The following is a 21,484-nucleotide window of genomic DNA, read 5'->3' on the forward strand; positions in this document are numbered from 1 at the left end:
GCTAATGCTATAGTGGGGAGGGGGGTGTCCAGCTACAAGCAACGTGGATATGTGCACAAATCACAGACAATGTAATCTTTTTCCGAGATTCACTTGCATTTGAGGGACATCAATTATGAATTAGTGCCATACAGTTTAACGTAGGATTCTACAAGAGAAGCATTTTGACAAGGTTTGACTTCAGCGGTATGATATACATGGGTCTCTTCATTTTCCACTGCCTTCAAAAAAGAAGTCAAACCCAACCACAACCATAGTCAACCTTAGTTAACTTAGAACTTTCACAGTAGTCTAGATAACTATTTTTGATTCCCATGTATTTCCATGTACTTGTTTGTCTGCAATTAGCCTTCGGGCAGAAACTTGCAATAAAGTTATTATTTTAACACGTATTTATTTTATAGATAATGTCCTTCAGCATGTCCAGGCAAAAGGAGTTGATCTGTGGACTCTCGCGCGTGGTGACCATAGCAGTCCTTCCCAGATTGAACATGGAGGAGCTGATATTCGAACTCAACAGGAGGATTCAAAACCAGAACAGCATCAAGGACAGGTTGGTCAGTATCCTTAGGGATGTGATTTTGGAGGAATACAGTCAGTTGGAAAGGAAGTCAGAAATTAGTTCACCAAACGAAAGGACCATACCTGTGCAAGAACAGGAGACAGTAACTGGCGCCTCACTGCAAAGTTCTGGACTGGACTTTATCATAAAGAAGGAAAACAACGATACAAGCAGTGAAGTACCCATGTATACAAACGAACTCGATCTTCATACAGACCAGTTGCAGCAAACGCAACAAGATCAACTTTGCAACATTCCAAGTTCATGTTCGGCAACACTTCCTTCAACCGAGAACCCCCAGCTTCAAGTGAATACCTCAGTAGACTCTCGCATTAAAGAAGAAGGCGTTGCTATGATGACTGAGAATGAAGCAGCTAGAGTTTGTTGTAATGAACTCAGCATCGACACCCCTACTGTTTATAACCAGGTTCTAGATACAATCAATCTAATGAATAATTCTTGCACAGAGAAACCCTTGGAAGGACACACAAACTATGGGGAAAAACCTTCTTGTGAGCTGACTGTAGACCACAGTGATGTACGTAGGTGGGAATGTCATGTGCCCGATAATTATAATGATCCAGCCGGGCAAATTTTTCAACCTTCCAAGGCCAACCTGAACCAGCCTGAGCATTTTAGTGACGACAGAGAGACTGGTTTTATCAACAGCGGGCAAGAACAAAGTGAAGATATTGGAAGCGAAGAAACATCTTTCGCTGCTTGTGAACCGACTCCAGACGAGGCTTGCGAGAACACGGTGTCACCTCTGCATGACAATGACTCACAAATAGATTGCAAACGCTATTTGTGTGACGTGTGCGGATTCAAAACAGTGAACGCACGCAGTTTCTCTCAGCATAGGCAACGTCACAAAGGAGGAAAACCTTTCATGTGTGGTGAATGTGGTTACAGGGCATACACTAAGCATCGTCTTGTTGAACATTTGAGGAAACACACTGGTGAGAAACCGTTCAAGTGTAATCAGTGTGACTACAAGGCGTCATTGAAAAGTGGGTTAATCCAGCATATCATGAAAACACACACGGACGAAGAACCTTACAGTTGTGGAGTTTGTAACTACAAGACATACAAAAGAAGCAACCTTAGCATTCATATGAAAGTTCACACCGGTGTGAAACCTCACAAATGCGATGACTGTGAGTACAGCACAGCTCATAAGTACAATCTGATTAGACATAGGAGAAGGCAGCACACTGGTGAGAAACCCTACAGTTGTCAAGAGTGTGACTACCGAACAAGTGACAGGTCTAGCTTAGTCAAACATATGAGAAGATTAAAACACAAATGAAAATAGCGTCTGTAACCAACCTGGAATAAAACGTTTTAAGGAGTTATTACAGCAACTATTTATCTATTTACGTTTGTGTTTGTGTATGTACTTATAGAGAGGTACAATTCAACAGTACAACGTGAACAATACTATGGTTGGCATGTACAATGTATTTTATTGTTACAAGCGTTAACTCCTCCTTGGTCCTTGCGACTCTGTAGGTAACAATAGCAATAAAGCTGAACATTGGGAAGTATGTTGTTCTCCTTTCTCAATATATTAAGATGACTTATATTACAATGTGGTTAGTCTGTGCGTTTAACGCAAACTCAAGACTTACTGTCCATGGCTCTATCAAGCCCCTCCCAGAGTGTTTAGCTTTAGCCACTCAGCTCTGTGCAAGGAGACTGACAAAATAAATAAGGACAAGTAGTAATAGAAATTCAGCATGCCGTTCAGTGTAATATAACCAGCTGCTGTCACGCCGCGTGCCTGCGAAGATGGTGTCCAATGCTGAATGCAGATTCCAAAATGATAACTATGAAGATCAGTCCAATGGCATATCTGGATTCCCGGTAAACACGGAAAACATTTATCACAGCCTCCAATACCATGGTAACAGACTGTTCTCAGTCTTACAATGATTAACATAGTTAAGATATGCATCAATGAACAGGATAAGGATGTTCCTAGTTCTCCTGACTCAATGGTGCTGTCTATCATTTATTAAGTAGAAGGGTTACTTAAAGCGAGACTTAGGCTACAAAATGGTGATCTATAACTTAAGGTAAAGGACTTGTTACAGTTATATATCAGTGTCATTCTGTAAAAGAATATGGGAAAAGAAGTGCATGTACTAAATTCACATTCTGATTGTGTTTTTGTTTATTTTTCTTTTATTTAGATAGCTATACTATAGATGTTCCTTCATTTTTCTATCAACATTCTTTCACTGACAGTCATTTGCCTTCAAACCACTATCGTGAGATTATTTGGATCATCAGTGCTCCTGGCCCTCTGTGACCTTTAACCCGAAAACCTTATTTTTCTGTCAGCCATTTTTGTCCGAACTGTCATCGAGACGTCTTGGCTCTCACTTCAAAGGAAGGCACAATTTTACAAACCTTCGCCCTCTTGCAGTGTGGCAATAAACCAGGTAGGGTGAACCTTGTCGACTTGATTGTGGTACTAACGTACTTATTTGAAAATAGGTTAATTCATTAGGCATGCTAGAATGCTAACGTGGGGAGGGGGGCGCACCACAACAAAACACGCAAAAAGCAGGGTTTTTTTAAAGATTAACTTCGCATTTGAGGTTCATGTATCATAGAAGAGCGTCATATGGTTATGCTTCAATTTTTTTGGAAGTTATGTTGTTGTTGTTGTCCTTGTTTAACGTCTATTATATCGCTAGACGTGGTCTCTTGGTGCTAATTGGTTACGCTTGGTTTGAACAGTTACGAGTCAATTGTCTCTCTTAAGGTATTAAACTCTTGGTGAAGTTATGGTCGAAAAACCGTGAGCATTCGACGATCCATGCATTCCTTCAACTTACTAGTAATAGGCCCCCAGATAACCCCGCCAGGGGCAAAGTAGGGGGGGGGGGAGGAGGTCCCAGGCTAAGCTTAAGGGGGGCAGGCCTCCAGCCTCAACGATGGGAGTCGTAACAACCGCGCCAGGCAGGGCATTCCACTCTGGTATGGTGCGGGGGAAAAAGGAGTATTTGAATGAGTCTGTTCTAGCGTTGATTGTTTGGAATTTTAGAGTGTTGCTACCCCGGGTGCGCCCCTGAGCTGGTTTCAGAAGATTGTCTGTGTTTATATTAATGTAGTTATTGACTAGATAATGTTTTGACTACTTCAGAGCCCTGGAGCACCCACAGAAACCCACAGTGTCAATCGGCTAAAGAAGAGGTAAAAAGGAGTGGACCAAACTGGATGTAAAGCATCCTACCTGACTGTAAACTCTACTCTACTCTACTCTACTCTACTCTACTCTACTCTACTCTACTCTACTCTACTCTACTCTACTCTACTCTACTCTAATGCATGCCTTGGGTATGATATAAATCTTATATAATAAGTAGTATAACACATATTTCTATTATAGATAATGTCCTTCAGCATGTCCGGACAACAGGAGTTAATCTGTGGCCTCTCACGCGTGGTGACCATAGCAGTCCTCCCCAGACTGGACATGGAGGAGCTGATATTTGAACTCAACAGGAGGATTCAAAACCTGGACAAAGAGAACAGCATCAAGGACAGGTTGGTCAGTATCCTTAAGGACGTGATGCTGGAGGAATACCGTCAGTTGGAAAGGAAGTTAGGAGTCGGTTCTCCAGACGAAATGACCATACCTGAACAAGATCAGGAGACAGCTACCATGCATGAGCAAGTTGATAGTGATACAATGTCAACAAAGACTCCAAGTTCTGGCGCCTCACTGCAAAGTTCTGGACTGGACATTGTGATAAAGAAGGAAACCAGTGAAGTGCTCATGCATACAAACGAACTCGATCTTGATACAGACCAGGTACAGCTAACGCAACAACAGCAACTTTACAACATTCCAAGTTCAGCAACACTTCCTTCAAACGATAACCCCCTCAAGCGGATCAATAGGTCAGAAGACTCTCGCAAAGACGAAGACTTTGATATGACGGCTGTAGATGAAGCTGCTAGAGCTTGTCATAATGAAATCAGCATGGACACCCCAACTTTTTATAACCAGGTTCTCCATACAATTAATCCAACTAGTGACTCTTGTACAGAGAAGCCTTTTGGAGGACGCAAATCATATGAAGAAACACCTTCGACTTCTCGTGGACAGACTCAAGACCACAGTGATGTACGTAGGTGGGTATGCCATGTATCCAATAGTGATCAAGCCGGGCAAATTTGTAAAGCTTCCAACCTGAACCATCCAGAGCGTTATAGTGATGACAGGGACACTGGTTTCATGATCATCAACAGCGGACATGAACAAAATGGAAATAAGAAATCCGAGGAAACATCTTTGGCCCCTTGTCAACCTACTCCTGACCAGGCTTGTGACATCGTGGCATCACTTCTGCCTGGCAATGACTCACCAATCGATCCCAAACGCTATATGTGCGGCAAGTGTGGTTACAGGGCGTATGATAAGCACCGTCTTCTCGAACACATGAGGAAACACACCGGTGAGAAACCGTTCATGTGTGATCAATGTGGCTACAGGGCGTCATATCGAAGTGGGCTATACGAGCATATGAAAAAACACACTGGTGTGCAACCTTTCAGCTGTGACATTTGTAAATACAAGACCTACCGAAAGTCTGACATGGAGAAACATAGGATGTACCACACTGGTGTGAAACCCCACAAATGTGAAGATTGTGACTACAGCACAGCTCACAAGCCTGCTCTGAAAAGACACATGAGGCGGCACACCGGTGAGAGACCCTACAGTTGCCGAGAGTGTGACTACAGGGCCAAGGAGATGAGCAACCTCGTGAAACATATGATGAGCCAACACCAAATATCAATGAATACGAAAACAGTGTCAGTTGCTAATGATAAATAATATTCTGAGAGACCTTACAGGACAGCTTACAAGCTCCCTCTTACTATAAAGATAGGAGGCGTCACACCGGTGAGAGACCATGCAAAACAGCTCACAAGTTTGCTCTCACTCTAGAGATAGGAGGGATCACGACTGTGAGAGACCATACAAAACAGCTTACAAGCACACTCTTACTCCAGAAATAGGTGTCACACCAGTGAGAGACCATACAAAACAATTGTCTTGCTCCAAAATAGCTTCCAGGCTAGCTTTTACTCCAGACATTATAGGTTTCACACCAATGTGGGACCCTTCTGTGACTAGAAGCCTTCAAGGTAACTTGAAATTAGAACCTTGTCTGCACATGACTATGAGAAGCAAACACAAAATGAGAATTCACGGGTTTCACACTTCCCAGAAGTACTTGTGCTGGGATCCAGAAATTCTCCAGGCGACAACAATTTCACTCAGCGTGCGAAACAAAGAAGGAAACAGCTAAAACCTTGAGTAGAAGGACGGTAAAACACAGGAACTTATGAGCTGTCCGGCAAATAATAGTGAGGATGTGAAAGTTTTGTGGACAAAGGTATTTTTCTGGACAACTAGCCAACACGTCGCCAATGTTTAGTTGGTTTCGCCCGATGACCTCATACATGAAGGTCACATCTCGTGTTCCGTCAGAAAGGGATTACAGATTAGATTAACCCTGTCCTTTGCACGGTTCTGCACCAAACTGCCATCTCTGAGTTGTGCTTTGTGTTCTACTCGGTTATATTATATTTCCTGCGCCCACATACCATCATTTTTAGTGGTTTTGCACGCTGAGCGAAATTGTTGTCGCCTGGAGAATATCTGTTTCCGGATCCCAGCACAAGTACTTCTGGGAAGTGTGAAACCCGTGAATGGTCAATTTTGTTTAGACCATCTGGAAAGGATGGTGGTCAGCTTCCATTTCTCAAGTTAGTTTCTGTATGTATAATCCACATCCAATGATGGCTTCGGCTCATAAAACGCTATTTTGTTTGCATTTTAGATCTAGAATGCATTGTTTTTAATGTCATGAACATACTTTGTTGTCATAAACATACTACATGTACTTTAATTCTTGAATATTTTATTTTGTACTTTCTATTCTATACTATTCTTAACACTATACATAGTCACACTAGATTAGTATTGATATGATTAGGCCAAGTTTATCTTCCTAAACTCCATAATCTAAAGCCAAATCCAACTTGAGCTTGAATTTTTGATTTCCATTTGATAAACTATTTTGTAATCCTCCTGTCTTAAGTAGACTCTTAATCAGAATTTGAAAAATATTACATTGAAAATGATGAAAGTTAATCTGTCAGCCTCTGTCTCACTGAGTCTACTATATTATTGATTAATTCATTTTTTCTAGATGTTTTAGCAATAATGTGTCCTTTCATGAAGTCTCAACGCATCTAAATAAATAGTATGGTGCGACATATTTGGGCAAAGGTTCACTTTAATTTCATTTGTGTCAATACTTTTTCTGGATGCACATCTATTGCTTTACAGGCTGACCAGGAATGTTATAAGATTATATTTTATTTGTAAATCACTGATAGAGACTTTGCTCAACAACAAAAAATCAGCTAGAATAGAAAGACACAAGCTCACCTAAAGTAAAAACATCTTCACATACATGTATGTATGCATATTCTCCAAGCAGAGGTTTTGGTCGGCTGGCTGGGGTAGTAGCGGCCGGGGCGCGTAACCATCGCCTCCCGTAACCATCGCCTCCCGTAACGGGAGGCGATGGTTACGGGAGGCGATGGTTACGCGCCCCGGCCGCTACTACCCCAGCCAGCCGACCAAAACCTCTGCTTGGAGAATATGTATGCACTCTAATATCCATACTTGTCTGCGACTGATTTTGTTTACACCATAGCAAAATATACAAAGGAAAACATAAACAGCAAGTTGTACTAAGATGTTTACAGTTTGACGTTATCATCAAATAAAATGTAACTGTTTATAGAGTGGAGAAAATATATACAATACAACAGTAGAAAACACCACAAATACTAAGACAGTCTATAATACCTCTTTTCTCACAACTCTACATTGAGATGTAAAATATTAACTATTTGTTGACTACAAACACTTTAGAGAACTTTTTACTATAATGTTACTCTCAGACTCTGTTACCCAAATCTCCTGAAACATACAAAATCCATTTTAACATTCGCTATCGTACACAAGAAGCAACAAATGTGTGTATGAAACAACGTAATGTAAAAACCTATACACGCGTGAAGTATGCCACCTCGTCTAAAGCTACGGGTATGTTTCTAGTCTCCCCACCCACGTAAGTTGCCCCGTCCCTCTCATCCCTCCATTCCCCATCCCCGGGGAAATACACTGTCCTAGCCCGAGCCCCTTGTTCCATCACCGGGGCAACCAGCATGACGTCACCAATCAGGAACTCGTCGTCGATGGTCTGCGCCATGACGTCATTCGGGTAGTGCCACCAGAGCGGCCTGATGATTGGTGCGTAGCGCGCCGCGGTTGGACCCATCACGACGCTTCGCGAGATCTGAAGAACCAATGGGGTGACCTGAAAGGAAATAAGAGCGTGGTAATCTTTCCAAAACAGTCTGACCCCACTGGATTGTGCAAAAAAAGGTTATTATGTAGATGTCATGGTAACAGAACGTTGCAAGAACATAGAAACTTATAGATAGATTGTTTAAATGGACACATGTACAGTGCAAAAAATGCTGCATCACTCCTTGAGTGGGGGGTACCAAAGTTTATGTTGTCTCCATCTAGAGAACCCTGTTGCTGTTTTCTTACATTTTGGCCTTTATGCATCAAACCCTTCCCCTTAAATGTCACCAATTGCTTTTGATATTGACAATTATGGGAAGTGCTTTTAGTTAATAACATAAGACTTCGTTTCACTTAGTTATTGAAACTTTCTGTCATACCTCTTCTTCGTGAATGGAGACAAATTTCTGAGCGATCTCCACCGTGTCAAAGTCAAACTGCCAGGGGGAGACGGAGAAGTGCATGCTGGGAAAGAAGGCCACTAGCTCCATCCACCGGATGTACAGCTCCTTGTCTGGGAATTCGCTTCCTGGAGAGGAAAATGAAAATTAAAAACCTTGAATACAAAACCAAAGCATCAAAAAACCCTTAAAGCATAGAGAACAGCAATGCGAAAGTCCCTATGTATTATTGGTTTTCACATGTACTCGTAAACACAATGTTTCAACACATCGTCTGGAAGACATTTTAAATGTTTTGACACGATGTCGCTATTTCTGTCAAAGGCTCTATTGTTAGAGAAAAGGCCTTAAAGGGTATCAGAAATTCTTAATATCTACCTAAGTGTGTTTTTTTCGCATTTTAACTGATCTGCATTCAATCTGTATCACTGAAAAGAATATGAATGGATGGCGTTCAGCACCAAGGACAGGGCCCATTGTGAATGACTGGTATGGTAACCTGTGCTAATCATTCAATGTCATGTACAGTCAAAACTGCCCAAGAAGATCACTAAGTGGACATATGAAATTTGGTCTTTGTGGACAGGTGGTCACTATAGACTGGATTCTTAATGCTTGTGACAGATTCTTAATATCTCAACGGTGAAAATTATCTTAGGGACCACCAAAAAGTGGTCAAAATCAGGCCGGGTGGTCCTTATGTAGAGGTGGTCACTTGTGCATGTTTGGAAAAGTATCCCCCTCATATAAGACCCCGTTCATACTAAATCGCGCAAATCGCGAAATCGCCCTGAGTCGCATTCCTTCACACCAGGGGTCGAACGAGCGCGAGTTGTAAAATCGCGTCCAACAGCTTGATAAACGGCGGACGCGTTATTCGATTGTCACCACTCTTACTGTTGTGTTCAATGACCTTCTTGTACTTCATCTTGAGTTTTTTTACCTTTAATAGTGCGGCATTACTTCCATGTTTTCGCGTATTTGGCCAACTCAGGCAGTCGCCACTTCAGCGTACACGCTCTGGTTTCGGTGGGATCCCTTGAGTTTCTTCTGAATCCTCACATCCCCGAAGATGGCCATCAGTACATGCGTTTTCGTCATTCCATACGCCAAAATCGCCGCCCGATTTCGACATATTTCCGCCGTATTTGGCGTAATATTCCAACAAGCTAGGAGGTAGATGAACATCGTATAATGAGCGGAAAGACTGAATTCGCAGATGATCCCTTGACCCATGACCGGGTCAATATGCAAAGTAAAGCGCCCAACGCGCATCAAGGCGATTTCGAGCGTTCATACTAAGTCGGAATGCAGGCAAATCGCGAGTAAATTACCTCCGGAGGTGGTTTCGCGGAAAGCGATTTCGGGCGATTTCAAATGCGATTTGGAGCGTTCATACTAAGCCACATTATCGCCATTTACGCGATTTCGCGATTTACGCGATTTAGTATGAACGTGGTCTAAGATGTTTATAGTGAACAGTTTTAGCTTAAATGCCCAATATGTAAGATTTGGTCAATACAGAAAGTCAATTTTTCTACTATTTCTTTATATAGTATGTTGAATAAACATTGTAGAATGACATACCAGTATTCAGGAAGGAATGTTTCAACATCATTGCACCATATAATCAGTTTAAAAACTGAACTTTCAAAGCCAGTTGGCACTTGGGGCCGTGTGGCCACATATGGCATATCAGCGCAACTGCCCAGCGGGGTGCCTGATTACAGTTCACCAGTTTCTGTCAAACCTCCTTACCAGAGTTCTAGCAGTTTTTAATATTGGGCTTTTAACAACTTTTAAAAGCTTCACCTCCTATAGGCGCAGGCAGTACAAACGGGTACCCCAGTACCCCGAACACAAACAGGTACCACATTACTGCTGTGTAAAATAGAATGCCTCTCATATAAGATATTTATCGTAAACAAATGTTTATCAAAGTCCTCACCTCCTATAGGCGCAGGCAGTACAAACGGGTACCCCAGTACCCCGAACAGCAGCATTGTGGGGATAACCGTCCTCAGCCCGTTGTCTCCGCCCCAGCTGGACCGCTTCTCCATCATCCGGAGGTACACGGAGAAACTCTGCGTCCGGTACCCGGTCCTCACCGCTGTCTGCACACCCAGGCTAGACACCATCTCTACCCACTTTGAGCTGTGGATAAGAAGGATAGTAGTTGTAGTATCCAGTATTAGATTATACTGCTGCGGGGTTCCCTGACGCAGGGGTAGGCAGCAGTCGGCCAGTCTTCACACAGCGCCTCCAAGCGGCTCTGTCCAGCGGGTCCACGTTGGTGAGGACGCACTCTGTAATGTCCTTCTTAACACACTCGATCCAGGATTTCTTTGGTCTACCACGACCTCTGTAGCCGGGTAACTGCAGTTTTTTATAACCAGGCTACCATGTCTGCCCACTTTGAGGTTTGGATAGAAGTGATACTGTGTTATATATAGCGGTGTTGTAGCACATGAAAACTGCCAGGATAGGCTCTAACCTTCGTGAGCTAACCAAAATAAGCGCTGTGTTGGAAATACTATTGCTGTAATGATAAAGTGAACCGCTGTGTTACGCATTTTACCTTTGTTTTAATGCCCGCCAAAATATCTCCTAATTCTCCCTCGTAAGCATTATGAAAGAAAATCGTCCCTGACACATGGAGACGACTCTGCCATAAGCAACCAAAAAAGATTTCTCGCAGACCTCACACGGTGTTTGCACAATGAGAAAGGTAGGAACATTCACACTGTACCTGTAGACACTGGGGTTGAGCAATGGTTCGTGCGTGTAGTAGGGGATGTCGGGAAAGTAGCGTGCCTCCCCCGCGTCAAAGTTGAAGGAGTCGACTGTCAGGTTCTCTCTGAGGAAGTGTAGCCGGGACAGGTACCACCTGTAGTAGGTATCAACACCACACCATTAGTCTATCCCGTAATATTTCTTCATATTCTTTGTCTTGTGGTACGATGCCAGTACTGTGATCGGTGCTATAAGTTTTAAACAACGCTTGCAGTTAGATGTGCAAATGTTAGGTTGTGACAAGTCGCCTTCTTGCGAAGCTGATGTGATACAGTGAAGGGGCTACATACAGGCTAGACAGATACCTCTGGTAAATCGAAAGGCCATGCATATGAAAAAGCTTGCATTATTCCTTAATTCTAGATACTTCGATCTTTGTCTTAGACATATTGACATGGCAACAGAACAGTTGTGTGATGACGTCACACGTACCTGCGTGCGTCAGGGTTAGTGACGTCAAGCAGGCCGGCCACGCCCCTCCACCAGCGGACCAGGGCGGGGACGGGCGTGTCCAGGGAGGGGCTGTTCGGGTCTACATACAACACAAAAAATTAACAACGGTATAAAGCACGCGGTATTTTTCGTCGGATGTATTGTTGTCAGTAGAATATCCATATAATGCACCATAGCACGACATGTATGTTGTGGTTATTGTTATCATATAATATCAAAATGACCAGAGCTATCACTGCTTCCAATATCTAACTAAATGCACAGTAAAGAATAATTCATAGCTGTCGCCATTTGAAGTTGTCTAGCTTCCATATTGTTGTCAGTTAAGTGCAGTAACACGGATAATACTCTTACCTGGGAGGGTATGATCTCCTTTCTTTTTCCGTGTTCAAGTAAGATTAGCATAGGCGAACCTTTTTGATATTTCAGTCATTCTTAACTGCCCGTACCCTTCTCATTTGACTCCATGTCACAGGTAAATCTTAATGCAATTCTAGTTACTTAAGTCGGTTCCTTAAGTCAATCAAGAAAGTTCAAGAAACAAGATTTACCTGTCCTGACCAGGTACCCGTTCTCCACACTCTCCCTGAAGGCTGCGGAGTCTGTGTTGATGAAGGGCGTGACCCACATGCTGACCTCTAACCCCTTCTGGTGCAGGTAGCGAATCAGATTGCTCGGATCCGGGAACTCGAACGCGCTTCTGTTGAAGGTCAAGTCGCCATATTTTCCCTCCCATGAGTCATCAATAAACATGTTACTGCTGCAGGAAAAAAGAGAGTTTTATTAGGTATTAAAGTTTTGATGAGTTTTAACGAAGTTGTTGGGAAGACACACACACAATTTCATATTTAAGATGAGCATTGCTCTTCTCGCCGTGCAACTGCCTGTTTAGTAATAATCTTAATGTAAAAGAAAAGTCGCAAACGCTCATGAATATCAAAACTGTAACCTTAACCATGGTGCATACATCATACAACTTACCTGGTAATTAACATTTTCCATAGAGCATCAAAAGCATGTATAACTGATTGTGATTTTTGCATGTCAAGCTTTCTAAGAATTGTTAACATTTCCACCCCATCGTCATTATTGCTAAATAACAATGAAGACGGTAAAAGAGTCTAACGCACCCAGGCCAGTTAAGTTGTAGTCAATGATTTGGGAGGTGAACTAGCCCACTACAGATATGTCAAGCTTTCTAAGGAATGTCGTTAAACAAATCCATGCCATTATATAGGGTAAAAGAGTGTAAACGTGCCCAGGCCGATTAAGTTGTTGTCAGTGATTTGGAAGGTGAATAATCTCACTACAAATATGTCAAACTTTCTAAGGAATGTCGTTTGACATTTCCACTATGACGTTATGAGGTAAAAGAGTCTAACGCACCCGGTTAAGTTGTAGTCGGTGATTTGGAAGGTGAACTAGCTCCCTACAAATATGTCAAGCTTTCTAAGGAATGTTGTTAAACATGTCCACTATATAGGGTAAGAAAGTCTAACGCACCCGGTTAAGTTGTAGTCGAAGATTTGGAAGGCGAACTCGCCCACGGTATTCTCACTAATGTTGGGTCCGTACCGCGCGTAGGTGGACCAGACCGGGAACTCCAACATCCGCGTGTCGGGAACAGCTAATAAGAATGAATGAATGAATGAATGAATGAATGAATGAATGAATGAATGAATGAATGAATGAATGAATGAATGAATGAATGAATGAATGAATGAATGAATGAATGAATGAATGAATGAATGAATGAAGACCTTTATTGCACACACATACCCAACTGGGTTTAGTACAGGTCACAACAGAAAACATCACAGTTTGCAAATACACACATATATACATACAAATATAAGCTTGCACTAGTCTAATGATTACGTTAATTTGGCCTCTTCTCGCTTCTTAGTAATATTGTAAATATAGATACAAATATGTTTGATGATTAAGGGTTTATCTAAAGCCATTAGAAATATGAATTTTTCCGCGTTTCCAAGATGTATGAAATGGGGAAACCTGCATTGAACTAGTTTGTAAAACGCAGCTTTGTATAAACTACATCCCACTAAAAAGTGTTGCTCGTCCTCTATCCTATTTAAATTACAATGTCTACATATTCGTTGTTCCAGGGGAGTGCGGTTAATAAGGACAAAAATAGAAGTTGTAGGAAAGACATGAAACAGCAGTCATGATCAATGCTAAGAAGAAACTTCTTCTGAGAATTGTAGAAGGAAAGTATAGGTATCATTGTAGAAGAACAATATCGCGTGACATTATTTTATCCAGGACGAAACTTTAACAAAGTTCACGCCATATTGACCAACTTTGAAGGTGTCATCATTTCCATAAACATACAAATGCTGCTAAAAACACCCTCTTCGGTAGGTGAAAGAAAAGGTTCGTGATATCAGTACACTAACCATTCAGTCTTCCATAGAAACGGCTGTACATGTGTTCATGTATGTCCAGGGCGTTTCTGCCGGAACACACGGTGTACTGCAGTACCGGTCTCCTGCCGCCAGGGCTGGGGTACCCCGGGTAGTCTGACGTGTAGTTGGCCATGAAGCAAAGTTTCCCATCACCACTCTGGTTGATACTGACGTGTAAAGGTGTGACGTCATCTACAACAATGGCGACACCCTAAAAAAAGGGATTAGTGTTAGAAAATCTGTGAGAAGCTGTGCAGAAAAACTTAATATATAAAGACGTGGGAGAAATATGTCATCTTATTTAATTCACTCTGACATTGTAGTTAGCTTCTGTTCCTATGCTTCGTTAGAAATGAACATTACCTACTCGTAGCTATATTCACTAACAGATGCACAGAGTGATGTAAGGGATCTGGTTCAATTAGAACGCCAGAAAGGAAATACTTTCATTTATCAAGCAAGGGAGGGGTGCAAAATGAAGTTCATTTCTTTCGAAGAAGTAGAAAATAGGAGAAGTACCCTGTTACAGTATCTGCATTAGGAAAATAATGTAGGCAAGATGAACAAAACATGCATACGAAACAAGTTTGTCCTATCAAATGCTGTAACTTTACTATTTAATATATTATCTTATATACATCCATTTATTAATATATTATTAAATCAAATTAATACCTTTGATGAGAAGAAGAACCTCTCGGCGACATTCCCGTACGCGGTGAAGTTCTCCGCCGGTGTGTCAGGAGGGAAGTTCCGCAACCGGAAATCATTGGTGATGTACGGCTGGAACAGGAAAGACATTAATTTGGACACAGTTTTCTGTGAATGTCTCATATTCCTTATGTCTAGTTTATTTGATGTGCCATGATGTATGCCATATGCATGCCCTCTTTAGAAACCAGTTTGTTGGTGTTGAGGTGACTAGTATTACAAGGATGTCCTCAATTGAGATAAAAACAATACAGCTCTGACCACCAACTACTGAAGACCTAAGTACTCAGTGATGAATACAATAATCCCGTAACAAAAGATTTGCACTGGAAAGCAAAGAGCTGTTAAGATATGTTCACTCTAAAAAGATAATCAACACGGTATCTAATATTCACAAGTTAATTGAGCAACATCTTAATTCTTTTCATCATACATCCATCAGCCAATCTATGAGTGAGACCCCCCACCCCACCCTACCTGCAGGAATCCCGACCCGTTGTTGATCGGCCAGCGTTGCTGATACATCTCGGGCCCGCCGTACCAGTGCGCCGAGTCCACCGTGAAGCAGTCTACGGGCCTCCAGCCGTCCTCCTCCGCCGACAGCGCCTGCCACGTCACGTTGGTGCAGTGGACGTTCTCCTCCTCCAGGACCCGGTGCCGCAGGACGAGAGAAGCGCGGTCGGGCCACTGGAAGCAGGCGTCCCCGGCGCTGCAGGTGTACGGCTCGGGGCCCAGGTCAGCTCCTAACGTTCCTCTTAGAACCTCGTACTTACTCAGGTTTCTCAGGATAAAGGATTGGCTGTAGGAAAAAACAGTTAGTAAGAGGTAAACATCACTCGTAAGAGGAGAGTTTTTCATAGGATATTCAACACGAAATCTGTCGTTTTATGCATATATCCGAAGCGCCATATCATATAAACGTGACAAAAGGCGTAAAGTACACGCACAAGCTAAAATGAAGGGCTATTATAAGATAAGAACAGAAGGAGAGGGTTTTTAAAAGTTCCCTTTTTTAAGCATAAGGAGATGGCTGTTCCACAGAGGAAGACTAGGGGACAATGCAGCAATGTCTCTACAAGAACGTAGATATGGGGCATTTTTTTTCATATCGAACAATAGATATTATTAGAGTGTAGAAAAATGTTACAACTCCCCATTTTAAGATACAGTAAAAATACTGAAGTCTAGGACAAGGTATGGCGATGTAATTGTTTACCTCGCTCCGTCATAGTGTACGAGCCCGTCAAAGTCGACGACTAGCGGCTGGTAGGTGAAGTTCCAGACCAGCACGCCGGCTAGTCCCAGCGCTACCAGCAACAGTACCACGATCAGCGCACACCGGGCCCGACTGCGGGTACAACACGGGGTCTTCTGCCGGGGAGGGGTGGAGGCGGACCGATGACTTCTCCGACCCGTCCCGGTGGAGTAGCGGCCGGTGGAGTAGCGGCCTCGGCTGGGCGGACGGCGGTAGCTGCCATAGGGCGACGACGCCGAGCGACGACTGGACAAAAATTGTATAGTTTAAGTCCGTGTAGACAAAAACTTATCAAAGGAACATAGTTGAATTTGTTCATTTTAGATCAACCTTCACCAGACCTTCCTAAGTGGTAATTGATGGTAGAATTTGACCAAATAGGGTAAGTGAGTCCCATGAGAGTCAGTCCTTTGGAAGGGTAAGATTATGTTACCCTATGGCCCTATAGTTGCCAAACTCCCCAAGCAAATTATTCTCCCTAGTATAGCCGGCGTAGTTAGACTAATTTTAGTTGCTTAAAGACGTCATACCTCCAGTCATGCTTTCGTCCTATTATGTATTGTACAGATCTGTATCTGTATCTATATAGCCGGCACAACCGCCATTAGGCGTAACACACCAGCTTTAGTACGATGGTACGTTTAATGTCTTTTGGAACTTTGTGTAAGTGACATACTTTACGAATGGCGAGCATTGTGGAATGAACAATGCCGGTGAACGTCCGCTAGGTCGTCGTCTTACTTTAACGAGCCAGAATACCATAAAAAGCCAATTATAGGTCTAATGACGTAATCAGTTACTTTCTACTGAGGAGTAGTATCTACTCGTACATGTATACACATGATATGCACGGGAATGTGAACAACAATGTGTACGTAATCAACGTAAGTTGTACAAATATAGCAACGACAACAGAACAAATGTGCGATGCCACCAACCAATGAAGTATGCATTGATTAAACTATGGAACCACGACGTTTTTACTGCATAGTATGTTGTCATACAAATTAAGCCATATGGCTATCAACTCTACTTCACTTAAGGTCCATGAATTTCTTTTATTATGGTCTCTTCTAGGTACATATCGTTGTGTACTTCCAACTCTTTTGAAATATCGTTGCAATGCTGCTATATATGTAATTCAGTTACCAAAGCACACGCTCGGCTTATTTAAGACACATACACTACTCACACGTACCGTATCAATAAAGAAATTCAAAGCAACATGTACGTGCTACAACCAGTATCTACTCAGTGCTGGCATCGGGTCTGACACTTCTAGTCGTGTGCAGTGACTTGAAAACCGCAGTTTACCTTACAATTCACCTGAACGCCCAACACAAAAGGACTCAAGTCCTCAGTCATGTCTCATGTTTAACCAGTGTAACACAAAGCCAACCTACCCTAACGAATCCTGCATGGTGTCCAAACGTTGCAGTAGATGTTTCTACACCTGTAACATGTTGCTCCGTACGTCCATCAGTGCGTGTTGTCAGTTCAGAATTTTAAACTTGCTGTAGAAAGGGGGAGGGGGGAACTACACACAGACCGTTATAACGCCCGTACCTAGCACGGTGTTTGATCTAGCGTGTCATAGTTCACCGCATCGCGTGGGTACTACCAGGGTGTGTAAAACTTGTTTAATATTTAACAATTTCCTCAACGGTATACTCCAGTGGGTAAACAAACGCCATGGCTCGGTCACCTGGTTATCTAAGGTCGGTCTAGTACTCAATAGGGGCACGGATTCGTCATATATAGTTGATTGATAAGCGGCAAGAATTACCGACATGTACAAAATTGTCAAAATTTATTCAAAAGGAGAGTTGTAAGTCATACATATCTAATATTCAAATTTAGTGGTCGCTTGGTTAACTTGAAAGTGTATGATAAAACCTAGGTAAGGCTGGGGAGGGTGGGGGGTGCTCGACATCCCTCATTAAGGGAGCGTGTACAACGTGATCCCTGTCTCGTTTTTTTAATCAAGATAATATAAATAGTGGTGCACACAACAAGTTTTTAATGGCTATAAGCCATATGCCTGGTAAATTTTCACATCTTATAAGTCGGGACCACATACCCGATCTTAGCCTAGTCTGCAGTACCGCTCCCGGTCGCATCTAGAAAGTAACTAAAAGACCGTCAAATTGCAAAATCTCGGTCTTCTAGGGTATTGGGAAATCGTGAAAGTCTCACAAAGGGGTTTAAACTTTTGAGGTTTCTTATCTTTGTCTTCGAAAATGCAGCCATTATCAAAGACTTACAAAACACCGTGGTACTTCCCCGTAAATTGGAACCAACTACCAAATTTCATGCATATTTAGTTGCCATGACAACAATGGGACAGGCTGTTTTGGCTTCAATATATCACTCTTCACCCACACGTGGACATGAACGAATTCTGATCCATGCATTTATTTGTCAACAGATACGACAGCTCTGTCGTAAACAATACCAACAAGCAGATATCAACAAACCGATGAAAAGGCAGAAAACCTTGGTAGGTTTGAAGTAAGTGTACACTTATAGGAAAACCAAACGCGAACTAACATGTTATCATCATGATGTTTCTTACTCATACATAGTATCATGATGGTATATATAATTATTATGTACTTTGTATGAGTAAGAAACATCATGATTCCAGCGGTGTCAGACGCTTAAGGCTTTACTTACAATACTGCATACGCTTTACGGTCTCCTCACTACATACCACAATGCGTGTTTAGGCTACCTATGTATGTGTTCAACGTTTCATCAATATCCCTTGATGTAAAAAGATATCTACAATCTACATATTATATCGACAACATCACCACAAAAATAACAACATTGGGACTTCCACTGCAGCTTCAGATAAGTCGGTAGAGGGCGTCTCAGAACCTACATGTTCGTTTCCTGATAAAAGCAAGTGGGCGATGGCCTATGGGCACAGTGAATGTTCACGTTTACACACTGCTGGAATGACAAACAAGGCCATGTGCTAATATGACAAGAAATAAGTTGTTTTAGGTGTAGAGAGATTGCACGGGGATGTATATGTTTGTTGTGCTGGCCGGTTGTGCATCTTCTGTCGGCACAAAATAATGTTACGCTGGAGTTGCATATTTTGTTGTCTGATTTTCTGAAGACGAAAAAGCCAATTAGTCAATAAATGCAACGTTTCTGGGATGATGTAGCGCCGGCGTAAGTCTGACATAAGCATACCATACATACTGTTGCTGTAATGCCTTTCATTTGTTATCATTAACCTATCGTCTGACGAATGGGCACGGACAAGAACGAGTAGGCGTTGGGACGCCCTCCAGCGACTTCTCCGAAACTGCATTGGGGTTTCCAACGGTGTTATTGTTGTGTTGATGTTGTTCATATGATTGATAGATTCTTAATATTTTCCCAGGGGATATTGATGAAACATTAGCTGAAAACACGCATTGTGGTGTGTGGTGATGAGTAGACAAATCTCAATAAAATCTGCACGCGTCTGACACCTTTGAAAATACCCACCCTTGAAAATATGTAAACGTCATATGGTTTCATAGAAATGTGACGTTACAGCATAAATTATTCATGTGTTGCAGAGACGCCATCAAATTATGAATACTCTGTTGATTGTGACTGGAACAATAGATGCATCTTGTTTAATAACTAACGGAGGGGAAGGAGAAAAGCACGGACAGTCGATGTGAGCAACACTTGCGACTTGTCGTCCTGTGTGTTGGAAGGCGAAGACGTAACGTAAGCGTTGGATTCGCGAGGATACGTGAAGATTTCTCTGATGTCGGAGGAGTGATGTCTTCAGAAGCTACCTAGGGCACAGGTTTGGCTGTAATTTTTGTATCTGACTCGTAAAGTTGTTTGTGCAGGAACCAAAATTGACCTATAAGGGAATTGTGGATTATTGTGGGCGGCGTCGCATGCATGTATAACATGTATGTATGGCTTTTGTAGGACACTATAGCTCTTATTACATACCAAGCAGAATGTTTTCTTTATCATAACTTGTACCATGTAGGGAAACAATTTCCTTCATGTAGCGAAACGACTGCATCGAACTGACAATGTAGCGAAACAACCGGTTACTTCTTCAAACATTCTAGTTATAAAGGTTAAAGGATAGGATATTCTGTAAATGTCTATCGCAAATTTACATTTTCACATGAGAGATCTTTTCAGCAGTGGAGTGTGGGTTTGCTGTACACCACACCCAGTATTTAAGATGCCTTTGTGAGCCATTACATTACGTTACATTAAATTCTGTTAGCCTTCGTTGTAGGCGCTCTGGGAGGGTCGGCGTTTATTTGCCGGGAGAGCTATTTTCAACATTGGCCAGGTTTTACTGCCCGGGAGTTCGTTTTCTAGAGGCGCAGAAACAATCTCCCCGGCATTAGAACCAAATGTTGAAAATCGCGAATTAGCTCTTCCTAAGAATAGATACACATCGGTGCTTCTAGAAGGCCTGCAAACGAGGCTGGATATTTCCATCTTAATTACAGTTTCACGTGAAAGCTCTTTGTGATATGCGGTATTTATTTTTTCGACTCACTGAGTCATTTATTGTCTGTTGCTGTCACAGAGTACGGTAAAAGAGGCTTCTGTCAGCATATCTGTTGAATTATTTCTATGCACGAGGTGTTTTCAGGGTATGTTACGTCTGAATGTATGTTTTTGTACAAAGCTACAACGATTTTTTTAATCTTAATTTTCCTACAAAACGATGAAAATATCTTGTTTGCCACTGAAGTGTTTTTTTATCATACCGAATTTTGGCAACCAACGCGCCATAAAGGAAACACAAACGTCCGTTTGTGCAATAAAACGCTGGATGACGTCAGTGCAAGTTGTCACCATACTCTTTAGGCTTATTACCTCCGTTAAGGAGGTTCACCTTCGATGAGGGTACTGTTTTTGGTTGTGTTTGTGTATCGTCACATAACACAAGGTCCTTTTGATATATTTGTATGAATGTTGGTATGTGGGTAGTTGGCTAGTAGTTGGCTGAGGTCCCGAAGAAACAAGACGATTTTGGTCCCCTTGCAGTATTTTCAAGAACTGCAGCATTACAGACCGACACCGGGGGTACCCACTTCGTGTGGTATCGTCCAAAGAATGGGAGAGACCAATGACTCCTTATGGCAGGGACATAACTGGGATTGATTAAGGGAAGAATGGAAAGAGATGATCGCTACTATTTGTGATGGCCAGGGCTACAGCATTAAGAAACTCACGAAAACTCAAATTCCATTTTCAGCAGTCGTATGTGGACAGCTACAACAACATCTGCAATAGAATGAATGAAGACCTTTATTGTACATTTTTGCCCCACTGGGCTAAGCACAGGTCACATGTTAACAATCATATACATATTCATATCCATGTCACATGTTATAACAATCGTATTAAAGCATAAAGATATCTAGTATATTCTAGTACTTTCGGCTTCTTCTCGCTTCTTGGTAATTGTATAAA

General features: G+C 42.2%; 2 protein-coding genes across 5 annotated transcripts in view; one reads left to right on the forward strand and one right to left on the reverse strand.

The window, feature by feature from the left end:
• LOC136421918 (zinc finger protein 525-like) overlaps nt 1–6,870 on the forward strand; it is a 41,291-nt gene extending 34,421 nt beyond the window's left edge. For 2 of the 4 annotated variants that reach the window (XR_010753541.1, XM_066409499.1), the window contains one exon: nt 3,977–6,870. Coding sequence is in view for 3 of the 4 variants with exons in the window: in XM_066409499.1 (XP_066265596.1) it covers nt 3,978–5,417 (1,440 nt within the window). In the remaining variant the exon portion in view is untranslated. Of the gene's footprint in view, nt 1–2,867; nt 3,010–3,962 lie in introns of those variants that run through there. The other 2 variants (XM_066409498.1, XM_066409497.1) reach the window with 2 other exon arrangements.
• A 388-nt stretch (nt 6,871–7,258) lies between these two features.
• On the reverse strand, nt 7,259–17,642 carry LOC136422230 (myogenesis-regulating glycosidase-like). The gene is made up of 12 exons (XM_066409875.1): nt 17,419–17,642; nt 15,977–16,261; nt 15,238–15,559; nt 14,725–14,832; nt 14,041–14,260; nt 13,127–13,250; nt 12,175–12,383; nt 11,603–11,702; nt 11,120–11,264; nt 10,326–10,593; nt 8,357–8,505; nt 7,259–7,983 (listed from the first exon to the last, which is right to left on the reverse strand). Exons 1-12 carry the CDS (start codon nt 17,433–17,435, stop codon nt 7,669–7,671), a joined length of 2,262 nt encoding a protein of 753 aa, XP_066265972.1. The 5' UTR covers nt 17,436–17,642; the 3' UTR covers nt 7,259–7,668.
• Between the last annotated feature and the right edge of the window lie 3,842 nt (nt 17,643–21,484).

The sequence above is a fragment of the Branchiostoma lanceolatum genome, chromosome 16 (assembly GCF_035083965.1).
Source record: "Branchiostoma lanceolatum isolate klBraLanc5 chromosome 16, klBraLanc5.hap2, whole genome shotgun sequence".
Classification (NCBI taxonomy): Eukaryota; Metazoa; Chordata; class Leptocardii; order Amphioxiformes; family Branchiostomatidae; genus Branchiostoma; species Branchiostoma lanceolatum.

Coding starts and splice junctions, on each gene's coding strand:
- LOC136422230 (XM_066409875.1), bottom strand. Junction 14,833..15,237: donor ACGGGTCGGGATTCCTGCAG/GTAGGGTGGGGT, acceptor TTCCTGTTCCAG/CCGTACATCACCAATGATTT. Junction 11,265..11,602: donor ACTAACCCTGACGCACGCAG/GTACGTGTGACG, acceptor TACCTACTACAG/GTGGTACCTGTCCCGGCTAC.